This window comes from Podarcis filfolensis (genome assembly GCF_964270895.1).
Source record: "Podarcis filfolensis genome assembly, chromosome: 8".
Lineage (NCBI taxonomy): Eukaryota > Metazoa > Chordata > Lepidosauria > Squamata > Lacertidae > Podarcis > Podarcis filfolensis.
This window is the reverse complement of record NC_139611.1, coordinates 25,791,212-25,803,560: the sequence shown is the minus strand read 5'-3', so window position 1 is coordinate 25,803,560 and position 12,349 is coordinate 25,791,212. Positions and strand designations below refer to the sequence as shown.

The 12,349-nt window shown below is 45.3% G+C and overlaps 1 protein-coding gene across 2 annotated transcripts; it reads left to right on the top strand.

The window, feature by feature from the left end:
• Positions 1–43: 43 nt before the first annotated feature.
• Positions 44–11,228, top strand: VAMP3 (vesicle associated membrane protein 3). 2 transcript variants are annotated; one of them, XM_083629045.1, is made up of 5 exons: positions 44–633; positions 3,558–3,636; positions 4,475–4,633; positions 5,381–5,432; positions 9,601–11,228. In XM_083629045.1, coding segments are annotated over exons 1-5 (312 nt in total). In that variant the 5' UTR covers positions 44–631; the 3' UTR covers positions 9,621–11,228. The 2 variants fall into 2 exon arrangements, with proteins under 2 accessions (XP_083485171.1, XP_083485170.1); XM_083629044.1 differs by having other exon boundaries at positions 291–633; positions 5,381–6,751; positions 9,334–11,228.
• Positions 11,229–12,349: the final 1,121 nt, after the last annotated feature.

Sequence of the window (12,349 nt, the reverse complement as noted above, 5' to 3'; positions counted from 1 at the left end):
TCACCAGCCTCCCTCCAGCGCAATGCACTTAAGAACATACAGTAAGGAGAGCCCTGGTGGATCAGGCTAGTGGCCTATCGAGTGCACCGTCCGGCGAAGCAGTGGGAAACGCGCAAGTAGGACCCGAGCGCAAGAGCCCTTGTCCCTTCCTGTACCTTTCAACCACTGCCGTTTAGATGCATTGCTGCGCCTGGGAGTGGGGAAGAGCCGTCGTGCCTAGTAGCCTTCCAGTCACGGCCGTCCAGGGAAAGAAGATGCCGCAAATCAAGAGTTTCCGAAGAAGCCCTAAGAAGAGACTGACGGGCGCCGCGGCCAGCGGGTTCAGAAGCCCAGAAGCCGTCGGCTGAGCGCGCTCAAGCGCTTGCAAGGCTTCCCTGCTCCTTGCCGTCGGGCGGCTTTCCAGCTCCGCGGGTTGCGCTCTCGGAGGCGCCTAGCCGCTTCCCCTTCCTCCGCCTCCTGCTCCTGGGGCTGGGGGCTTTCCCCGGCCGGCGGGGCGGAGCTTCCCAGGGCCCCACCCAGCGGCCGCGCCTGCAAAAGTTGCAGCCCGAAGCGGCAACAGCAACAGCCCGCGGAGCAGCAGAAGTTCTTCGGAGAGAGCCGCTGCTGCGCCACCACCAGCCCCAACGTCACCATGTGAGCCCCGTTCGCAGGCGGAGGGGGGCCGATCCTGATCTGGGGGCGGTGGGCGGGCGTCGGAGCTCCCCGCTAGCTGCCCTGCTTGGGGCGGCGCCTCCCCGGCCTTAGGCCCCGGCCCGCAGCCCGGTTGCTCTCCCTCCCTTTCGCTTTTGCACCCCGGCGCGCTGGCCCGTCCCGTTGCTCCTGGCCGCCACGGAGGGTAGTGAAAGTCGGCCGGACACTCTCTCGTTTCTTTTCCCGGGCTTGCGTGGCGTGGGCAGAGGCGCGGCCTCTAGGCATAGGCAGAGTGCCTTCGGGGACGCGTCTCCACCGACGCACAGAACGGCTGCAGCCCTAAAGTGGCCCGCTGCCGAAGTTGCGTTCTCACGCCTCTCCAAGGCTAGTCCTCCTCGGAGTAGACGCTACTGGCTTAAGTGCATTAATTTCACTGCGCCTGCTCCAAGTAAAACTTTTTGGGCAGCAGCCCCATGTCTACTTGGCAGTAAATCGCCTTGAATTCCATGCTGGGTTAGGGCGGAAGCCTTAAAGGAAAGGGATGCAGTACCGTGCCTGTTCCCTTGTAAGGCAAACGAAGAGTAATCTTTCAGGCTTTCAGTATGGAGGGGGAAATTGGAGCTAAATTGTTTGGGGGCTCAGCCCCTATGAATCACGGTGCCAGCGCTCAGGAGCCCTGACGCTCTCGAAGAATTAACCACAGGCTGAACTTGAGCAATGTCACCACTTTGCAAGGGGTGTTGTATATTCTAATTTTCTTTTAAAAACAAAGTGTTCCCTATTGAATTTCAAGTGGTTCAGGATGAGCATGTGGGATACAGGTCACTCTATGAAATGAGGCTCTCCCTTTTCTTCTGGTGCCAGCTGTTAAACAGCTGTTTCTCTTGCCCACCTGGACCAGAATTCAGCTGGGAGGAGATTAGCATAAATCACACATTTGGGCTGATGGGGCCCAACTTGGCACGATGGCTCCGTGCCATTGAAAACCAACTAACCAGTGGGGCACCAGGAAGAGTCAGCTAGACTCGCCAACCTGGCAAGTCCTTTCTCTTCTCTTTCTAATACTGCTGGGCAGAAACACCTCAGTGAATTTCCAAAACTCGGAAGGAGATGGTTGTTCAGCTGTGAAAGTGAAAGAGGCTTTCAGTGCTATCCCATGTTATGTTTAACCAGGATTCTCAGTGGCGTGGCCCCATCACCTGACTGTGGCCCTCCCTTGGGAAATGGAATTGTTTCCCCTCACTGATGGTCTTCAGATGCTTGCAAAGTCTTTATTTATTCAGTTAAATCCCCAGGGACCCAACCATTGTACAACCATTAGACTGCTTTTTTAGAAGCTTGTGCCCTTAGGTATTTTAATGGCAGTGTGAATTAGTTTGTGTTGATGGCTTTAATTACATTTTGCTCCTAACTGGGTGGAAAAAGCAATATAAAACTTGCATAAATGCTACTCCTAAGCAAGCCACAGTCTGACTAATGGGGTTTTCCTCCCTAATAACTGTGTCCCAGCATTGCAGTTAAAAATGGTTACAAAGCAAGGGTCAGCCTATTGGACACTTTTAGAGGTTGTTTATCAGTTGACATGGATAGGATTTTACACCATTGTTTTGGTATAGGGAGACCTGCACACAACACTGGAAGTTCCACTCATATTAGCAGTTTAATGTAAAACCTCCATCAAACTTAAAATAGGGTTTTCTTGCATATGTACGTAACACTTGTGTTAGGGACGTTTGGGGCAGCCCCCTTGGTCAACTGCAATGCATGCTCTTCTGTTAACAAGAGAGTGACCCTTTCAAAACTGGTTGCTTCCAGACAGGGCTGTCTTTAGCAGATGCGGCGTCGGGGTGCAAATATCCACTCAACGCCCCTAAATTTCCACGCATAGTTGGGGGGGCGAAGCCACGCATTGCCAGCTATCGGGCGGGGCAACTCTCCCCCATGCCGCTGCGGGAGAGCGATCCCTGCAGAGGCTTGGGAGGGAAGTTGCACGCCCACCAGCCATATGGTTGGTGGGGCGCAGCTGGCGGGCGTGCAGGGAAAGGGGAGGCCGCTGGCAAAGCCGCGCAGCTCCCCCACTCGCTGGGGCGCTGGTGCTCTGGCGTGACACGCACCACCAAGCCCTATGGGAAAGACAGCTCTGCTTCCAGAAGTTTTTTGTGGGAGGTGTTGCCCTGGTAATTTAGTTTTCGGGTGGGGCTTTGATGCAAGAGAAACAAACCTGCAGACTTTAAAGGACTTAACTTCATCACATCCCGCCTTTGAGCCTGTTATGGGTCTGGCGGTGCCACTGTGTTGACAGCCTCCTGGCAACTTGGGGTGGCTTTCCCTTATTACATGGGTGAGCCCTGTTGGACTCCCAAGACCCATCAGCCACACCCAGCATGATGGGAGCTTCAGCTGGTGCCCCCCTCTTGTGACTTTGCCTTCCACTTCAGTATCACAAATGGCACCTAGGCTGAGATTTTAATAACATGCAAGTGTCTTGACACTTAATTGGCAAGAAGACATGATTCAGCCATGAGCCGAAATCCTAAAGACAGTGAGGTCTAAGAGAGCTAGAGGTCACTTCCTGAAACTTTAAATCACTGTTTTTTTAAACAGTTAATCCTCCAGTTTGAAACTTTGCACTCTCAAATGCCGCTGACATTTGTTTTCATTTCTCCTTCCCCCAGTGTCTGTCTTTTGGAAGCTGCTTTTGTGGTTTTAATTTTTAAAGGTGTAAAGATTTGGGGTTTTTTTTAAAAAAATTGAAATCTGGTGTTTTTAACTCTAAATGCTAATTCTGAGCTGCTTTCAAGACACTATTTGGTACAATGGACACGGATCTAAGAAGCAACACATGCCGGGGGAATTCTTTACCACTGGAATTCTGTCCTGGCCAAGCACACAGCAGGCTGTGATAACCTGTTGCCTCTGACTTGCAGGTCAACCAGTGGCCCCTCAGGGGCTGCCTCTGCCCCAGGCAGCAACCGGCTTCAGCAAACCCAGAACCAGGTGGATGAGGTAGGTGTGGCACCATTGTGGCTCCCCTGAGCATCCCTGTGTGGATCATCTGTCTCTTGCAAGATGTGAGCAAAGCTGGCCATCATCTGCCCTCTTCCTTCCTCTTCTCTTTGGCTGCACTGCGTGAAACTGCAGCAAGATGCATACTGTAGACTACCTACTCTGTATCAGTGGGGGGTGACCTTCAAGCGGGGGATGTAAACTTACTGTGGCTTCTAAGTGCCAAGCAACTTGGCACCCTGTTGCGGTTTTCCTGTTTCCAGAGGGGTTCAGCTTGGCCGTCTGCTGCCGTAAAATCAACAAAGGGTCTTGTGTGGCCAACTAAAATTTATTACAGCACAAACCAGCCTTCCAGATGTTCCTCACCTCCCAACTCATCACTGGATGCTGGGTTTCGGGGTCCAATACCATCTGGAAGGCACTAGGCTATGGGCAAGGCTGGCCCAAGCTTTCCTCTGCCAGTGGACTTAATCCATGGAAGTATATACACAGAGACCACAGCTGCTGAATCTGGCCAAAGGGGGCCCATTCGACTTCCAAGGTATGACTGTATATACAGTCATGCCTTGGGTTACAGACGCTTCAGGTTGTGGTTTTTTTTTTGGGTTACAGACCCACCGAAACCCGGAAGTACCGGAACGGGTTACTTCCGGGGTTTGGCAGTCACGCATGCACAGAAGCGCCGAATCGCAACCCGCACGTGTGCAGACACGCCACTGCAGGTTGTGAATGCTGCAGGTTGCGATCGTGCATCCCACATGGATCACATTCGCAACCTGAGCGTCCACTGTATATAGAGGCATACACATGCATGCTAAGCATCATTCTGACTTCTCAGGTGGTGGATATCATGAGAGTCAACGTGGACAAGGTTTTGGAAAGGGATGAGAAGCTGTCCGTGCTGGATGACCGTGTGGATGCCCTGCAAGCCGGAGCTGCCCAGTTTGAGACAAATGCTGCCAAGCTGAAGAGGAAGTACTGGTGGAAGAATTGCAAGGTAACTCTGACTGGGCTGCAGCAGCCTTCGCCAGCCTGAGGCCCTCCAGGTGTTTTGGAATACAGCTGAGGTCCAGAACATCCGGAGCGAACCAGGTTGGCAGAAGATATGGGGTTCCCCCTGGGTCCCTGGACAGCTGCAAAGGATGATTGAGGGAGCCTCTTGGAAAGTGAAGACCTGTAGGGGGTCAGGAAGGGGACACCAGTGGGATGTTTATTTTCTCCGGTTCCAGAGGGTAGGACCGACCCCAATGGCTTCAGTTAAAGGGGATTCCAACTAAACAACTGGAAGAACTTTCTGACAGTAAGAGTTGTTTGACAGTGGAACGGACTCCCTTGGAAGGTGGTGGACTCTCCTTTAAGTAGAGGTCAGGTGGCCACTTGTCACGGAGTCTTCAGTTGAGATTCCTGCATTGCAGGGTTTACCCTTGGGGTCCATTCCAACTCTACAATTCCATGATTATGTGTTTTACTCCCTGTTAACTAATGCACACTATTTCCCAGTTCCTGAATGATTATTTATTTATTTATTTTGGTAAAAATATATACTGCTATGTTATATTGACCGGACTCCTTGTATTAGTAGGCTGCTACTTCTCAAACAAATTCACAGTTCCCAAATGATGTTAAATGCCAGTATCTGTTGAATGATTGCAATTAGACAAAACTAGGATACTAGATTAAGCTTGCAAATTATGGTGGTGGCTCGCAGATTTAATAGTTCTGCTCTGTTTCTCTCTCTTGGCAGATGTGGGCCATTCTGATTGCAGTGGTGGTCGTTCTCTTAATCATCATCATTGGTAAGTGTTTTCAGTCCTGGTTAGGCATGGAATATCATCGACCAACTTTCACCAACATGTTTCCCTGCAGTTTCTTTGGGCTACAACTCCCATCAGACCTTGCGAATATGGTTGTGGCTGATGGGAGTTGCAGTCCAAAACAAATGGAGGTTAGCAAAGGCATCCATAATCAGATAGAGGCCATGGAATTGGAGACCCCTTGCTCCTTAGCCTGGGACTCACTGATATATTGGACCTCTCTGCTTCATTTGCCTTTTGCGCCCCTGAAAAACGTCTTCAAAGAAAGAACTTGTGATTCTCCATTGGAAGGCCACTGGTAATGCAGTCAAGTGGCTTTCTTCTGTCTCTTTCTCTCGGGATTTGTAGTAAAGAGGAGCCAGGTATTATATATTCTGTTCCAATCACAGTGGACCCACTGCAGACTGAGATCTCTTCTAAAAGGTTGTGTGTAAAAGCCCTAAGGAGCGAGGAGGTGCTCCCAGATGTTTCTGGACTCTCATCACTCTCAACCAGCATGGCCAACGGTCAAGGACAGTGAAGGACTGTCTCGCCAGAGTGGTATATGCTCTAGTTATCTCTCGCTTGGACTATTGCAATGCGCTCTATGTGGGGTTACTTTTGAAGGTGACCCGGAAACTACAACTAATCCAGAATGGGGCAGCTAGACTGGTGACTGGGAGCGGCCGCCGAGACCATATAACACCGGTCACTGGCTCCCAGTACGTTTCCGAGCACAATTCAAAGTGTTGGTACTGACCTTTAAAGCCCTAAACAGCCTCGGTCCAGTATACCTGAAGGAGCGTCTCCACCTCCATCATTCTGCCTGGACACTGAGGTCCAGCACCGAGGGCCTTCTGGCGGTTCCCTCGCTGCAGAAGCCAAGTTACAGGGAACCAGGCAGAGGGCCTTTCCGGTAGTGGCACCCACCCTGTGGAACGCCCTCCCACCAGATGTCAAAGAGAAAAATAACTACCAAACTTTTAGAAGACATCTGAAGGCAGCCTTGTTTAGGGAAGCTTTTAATATTTAATAGGTTACTGTATTTTAGTGTTTTGTTGGAAGCCACCTAGAGTGGCTGGGGAAACCCAGCCAGATGGGCGGGGTATAAATAAATAATAATAATAATAATAATTATTATTATTATTAAAGCAGCAGTTCAGCAGCCTCCGGAGGGCCATCTCTGTTTTCAGGAAAAAGAGTTCCCTGGCCCTGTGGAATAGCTGCCACAAATGCCTCTGTGCCCTGATTCATGTACGAATTGACTCAAGACTCTGCAGATAACTTTCTGGTTTGATGGCTGTTGGCTTCATGCAGCTGGAGTCCCAATAACATACAGTTTGTTTTTGTTTTGTTTTGTTTTGTTTTTTTGAAATCCTACTTCAAAAGATGTTTATTGTGATTTTACAAAAACATAAGTTTACAAAATAGAAAAAAGTCACATAGAAAGAAAAAGATACAAAAAAGAAAACATAGAAAAATACATAAAAGAGAAAAAAGAGGAATAAAAATACAAAAAACAAAAAACAAATAGATAAAAAAGAATTAAAAAACAAATCCGTTTTTAGTAACTTTAAACTCATTAGCTTGTTTCCTTGACCTCCTCACACCTCCCCTTTTCGTATTCCCATTTAAATAATCAAATCAGCAAATCCTTACCTTCTTTCGTTTATCTTAACACTATATCTTAACATATTATAACTCTATATTTTCATCCATTTATCAATTCATTTTTGCATAGTCTTATTAACTTTGTTGCTAATGCCACTTATTTTCAGTCCAACATCATTTTAACATTCATTAATTTTACAGTGTTTCTGAAGGTAGTCTTTAAATTTCTTCCAGTCTTCTTCCACCAACTCTTCTCCCAGGTCTCGGATTCTGCCAGTCATTTCCGCCAATTCCATATAATCCATCACCTTCATCTGCCACTCTTCCAGGGTGGGTAACTCTTGTGTCTTCCAATACTTTGCAATAAGTATTCTTGCTGCTGTTGTTGCATACATAAAAAAAGTTCTATCCTTCTTTGACACCAATTGGCCGACTATGCCCAGGAGAAAGGCCTCTGGTTTCTTCAAGAAGGTATATTTAAATACATTTTTCATTTCATTATATATCATCTCCCAGAAAGCCTTAATCTTTGGGCACGTCCACCAAAGGTGAAAGAATGTACCTTCATTTTCTTTACATTTCCAACATTTATTATCGGGCAAATGTTATATTTTTGCAAGCTTGACTGGTGTCATGTACCACCTGTAAATCATTTTCATAATATTCTCTCTTAAGGCATTACATGCCGTAAATTTCATACCGGTGGTCCACAACTGTTCCCAGTCAGCAAACATAATGTTGTGACCAATATCTTGTGCCCGTTTGATCATAGCAGATTTTACCGTTTCATCCTGCGTATTCCATTTTAACAGCGAGTTATACATTCTTGAAAGTATCTTAGTTTTGGGATCTAACAGTTCTGTTTCCAATTTTGATTTTTCCACCTGGAAGCCAGTTTTTTTATCCAAATTATAGGCCTCTCTTATTTGATAATAATGAAGCCAGTCTCGCACTTTATCTTTTAATTTCTCAAAACTCTGCAATTCCAATTTGTCTCCTTCTTGTTCCAATATTTCCCAATATTTCGGCCATTTGGCCTCCATATTGAGCTTTTTCTGAGCCTTCGCTTCCATTGGTGAGAACCACCTTGGGGTTTTATTTTCCAGTAAATCTTTGTATCTTATCCAGACATTAAACAATGCTTTGCTGACAATATGGTTTTTAAATGCTTTATGTGCTTTAACCTTGTCGTACCACAAATATGCATGCCATCCAAAAACGTTGTTAAAACCTTCTAGGTCCAAAATGTCTGTGTTCTCAAGAAGCAGCCAGTCTTTCAACCAGCAGAATGCTGCTGATTCATAATAAAGTTTAAGGTCTGGCAGGGCAAATCCACCTCTTTCCTTTGCGTCAGTTAATATTTTAAATTTTATTCTAGGCTTCTTGCCCTGCCAGACAAATCTGGAAATGTCTCTCTGCCACTTCTTGAAACAATCCATGTTGTACAAAATTTGCAATGATTGAAACAGAAATAACATTTTTGGCAATACATTCATCTTTATAGCTGCAATTCGACCCAACAGGGAAAGCTTCAAATTTGACCATATTTCCAAATCTTTTTTCACTTCTATCCAACATTTCTCATAGTTATCTTTAAATAAATTTAAATTCTTAGCAGTCATATTAACCCCCAAATATTTTACTTTCTTAACTAATGTTAAACCTGTCTCCTTCTGAAACCTCTGTTTCTCAATTGGTGTAAAATTTTTCTCAAGCACTTTGGTTTTTGACTTGTTCAGCTTAAATCCTGCCACATGACCAAATTATTGAATCAATTCTAATACTATTTTCGTACTAGATTCTGGCTCCTGTAACGTCAAAACTAGGTCATCTGCAAAAGCTTTCAATTTATATTGTTTGGCTCCGACCTGAATACCTTTAATTAGACGGTCCCTTCTAATCATATTCAGCAAAACCTCCAGAACCGAAATAAAAAGCAATGGGGAAATTGGGCAGCCTTGTCGTGTCCCTTTCTCTATCTTAAATTCCTCTGTCATCACATTATTAACTATTAACTTAGCCTTTTGTTCTGAGTAAATTGCACTTATACCATTTTCAAACCCTTGGCCCACCCCCATTCCCTGAAGATTTTTCTTCATAAAATTCCAAGAAATATTATCAAAAGCTTTTTCCGCATCTATAAAAATTAAAACTGCTTTGGTATTGATGTTCACTTGCAGCTTCTCCAAAATGTTAATTATATTCCTCGTATTGTCAGACAGATGTCTACCTGGGAGAAAGCCGGCTTGATCTTTATGTATCTCTTCGACTAATACCTTTTTTAATCTATTAGCTAACAATAACATACAGTTTGGGAGGGTAAAACTGCCGCCCTAATTCCTTTTGTTGAGTTTGTTCTTAATGGGAAGTGAATGGCAAGTACTTTGCATTCTGTGGTGGCCAATTTTGCTAGTTGCCCAGTGTCAGATGATGACCACTTTTTATAAAGGGAACACTCTTCAAATATAAATAGTTTTGCAGGTATCCTTTGATTTGAAGCATAAAATCATGTTTCTTCTCCTAACCCCTTGTGATTATTTTTTTTAAAAAAAATATATAGTTTGGAGCGTGTCCTCGTGAGCCGTTTGAGGAAACCCTGGAACTTGAAACAGTTTTCAACAAGAAACATCAGTCTCCTCCATACCAAGCTTTCCTACGGGTGCACAAATCAAATGTTTATTTTGGATAGAAATGTTAACTCTGTAGCCTATAGACAAATGTGCCTTTATTATTCAAATGATGCGCTTCAACTTGTAAATGCTGTTGCAGTTGGCTGAGACTGCTAAGACCTGTATGAGTGAGGGTGAAACATCTTAAGGCTTGGGGGTATCATGATCTATACTGAAGCTGTGAGTTTCTGGGTGGGTTTTCATAGATCATGGGTATTTGTTATCTGTTTCACCTACTATACCTGGACAGGGAAGGAAACTAGCTTTCATTTGTGCTTTCTGGAGAATTTTTTTTCTCTTGTGCCATTTTGGAATCATTGCTGCCTTAATTAGATAATATCTCCTGATCGGGTGGGGAGCAACCATGAAACTTGCACACTCCAAGCACTTAAGTGCCAATACACCTTTTTGCAGTATTTGGAACAAAACACTGTGCCTTCTGCTCTTCTCCTCGTAAGCTGCTGTTCCTCAGTGCCTTTTGCCTGGACCCAAACAAATATTATAAAAGTATTTTCGAAAACATATTTCTGGTTGAATTTAACTAACATTTCGGCATTGGGGGTTCTGGCAAAACTAAAACCGGCGAGAAAAGCTTCAACACACCAGCAGAATATATTATCTGTTAGGGAAATGAGGGTCAAAAGCAACCTTGAAAGTACTTTTGACTTGCATCTCATGCTGCTTAGGGTGGCCCATGCAGATGTTGGCTGCCCTCCTTGAGAGATTTTGCCAGAGAGTGCTTCTGTCCTCTTCAGTGTGCCAGATACTCTGGTGTGTCACAGCTCTTCATGAGCCAAGCAGTGTGTGATTGTGTGCCTTCTGGGTGATTCACTTTCGCTTCCCACCCACCCCCTTGCACCCTTCGCACAACACCCCACCCCTTTGGGTCTTCTGTTCTCCTTGTCTCCCTCTACTTATGAGCAAAAACTGCATATATGAATGAGACCGGGTTTGTACTGTTTACCAGCATTGCCAAACATGTAGTCCTCGGTTCCTTGCCAATTCCCCCCCCCCCTTTTTGTGCATATTTGTTGTGCAAATTGCTAGAAAACTAGAGTTTTAAAGAGGTGGTGAAGATGAATGAAGAATAGGTTGGTCTGCCTTAAAGAACTCCAAGCAAAACCAAATTGGCAGGCACTTTATAAGGAGTCTTTTTCTTGAAACTTGTCCTGCGATAGTTGTTAACCTGCTAGTTTTAAAGTGAAGGTGGAATATACATCGGGAGAGTAAGAATTATGGTAATGATTTCAAAAAAGTTTGATTATTCATGTGTTATCAATCCTCTTACTGTATAAAATGTTATTAAAACATTTCTTTAAACTTCAAGCTTAACCAAACACTGGATGTGAATTTTGCCTTGTAAGACTTGCCAGTGCCTTGACTGAAATCCAGCCTTGTTTTGTGTATATGTGTGTATGTCTTGGCCAGGGCGCAAAGCTTCACACAACTTCCTGGCACTATTAACAGGGCAAAGAGAAGCCTTCTTTACAACTGCTTAATAAAAAGTGGATTATAAGTCGCTTCTGGTGTGCATTCTTTTTTGTAAAAGTAATAAAGTAAAAGTGGAAGAGAAGCCGCAGAGGATTTTCCTCTACTCCACATTCACTTCTGCTTTCTGCTGGTCATGATGCTGTTGGAGACAGTATGCTTTGGAGGGCAGTTGCTGGGATTCATGAGCGGGGAGAGCTCTGCTCTTGTTGCACTCAGGTCATTCTTCCCAGAAAAATCATCCACTTGGCCACAGATGCTCAACTGGGTAGACTCCCTTTGGCCTTGTTATGAGAATTATAAGGACTAAGATATAAATGTACAAGGCAAACATCTACATAAATATATAATCCACATGTCTGAAACAGTACAGGAAGACAGTCCTGAAATGATTTTGACTGTCCCAAATTGACCAAATGTTTGTCTGCAAGGAGGGAGGAAATGGGAAAAACCTCCCCATTGTCTCTTTGCTCACAAATCCTGCCTTAAGGGCACATTTAAGATATTAATAGGGTGAGCCTGTGACCTGGACTCAGGAATTAAGTATTTATCACTACAAAAGACTGGCCAGGCTCTCCAGGTAAACCCATCAACAGGTTTCCTGCCAGACAGGATTTCTGCTGTAGACCACTCCTTCTGTTATGTATGTATGATGTATTGGGGGATGGTCTTGGGCTCCAGGGTGGGCAATTTCAGAAAGTCTATATAAGGTCTGGCACACCATTGTTCAGGGTTCCTCTCCTTCCTCCTGTGTGGGGGGTGGTGAACACCCTGTTGCAACAGTTTAATAAGGATCAGGCTTACTAGCTTCTTTGCTTCTCAGTATTCTCTGGTTGGCCTCTTATTTTCTCATACCGATAGAGAACCTACATAAGGACTCTGTATGGGCTCTTGGGTACCCCATAAGGGAAAGGGAGCAGTTTTTTTCTTGTAACAGCCTGGTCCAGCTGCAAGGCTCTTGAAGTTCTCAAGTGAAGAGTGCTGTGTCACTCCAGATAGTGACAGACTAACTGTCCAGGAAAAGGTTCGTCTCACATTCTGCAACTTCTTTTCCTTTGAAGGTTCCCTTCCCCCCTTTTAATAGCTAACTTTGTGCCAGTAAGCCTCAGCTTCTTTTTGTTGGCCAATCCTGGCTGGGCGCATGCTCTTGTC

Coding starts and splice junctions, on each gene's coding strand:
- VAMP3 (XM_083629044.1), top strand. Junction 3,637..4,474: donor CCCAGAACCAGGTGGATGAG/GTAGGTGTGGCA, acceptor CTGACTTCTCAG/GTGGTGGATATCATGAGAGT. Junction 4,634..5,380: donor ACTGGTGGAAGAATTGCAAG/GTAACTCTGACT, acceptor CTCTCTTGGCAG/ATGTGGGCCATTCTGATTGC.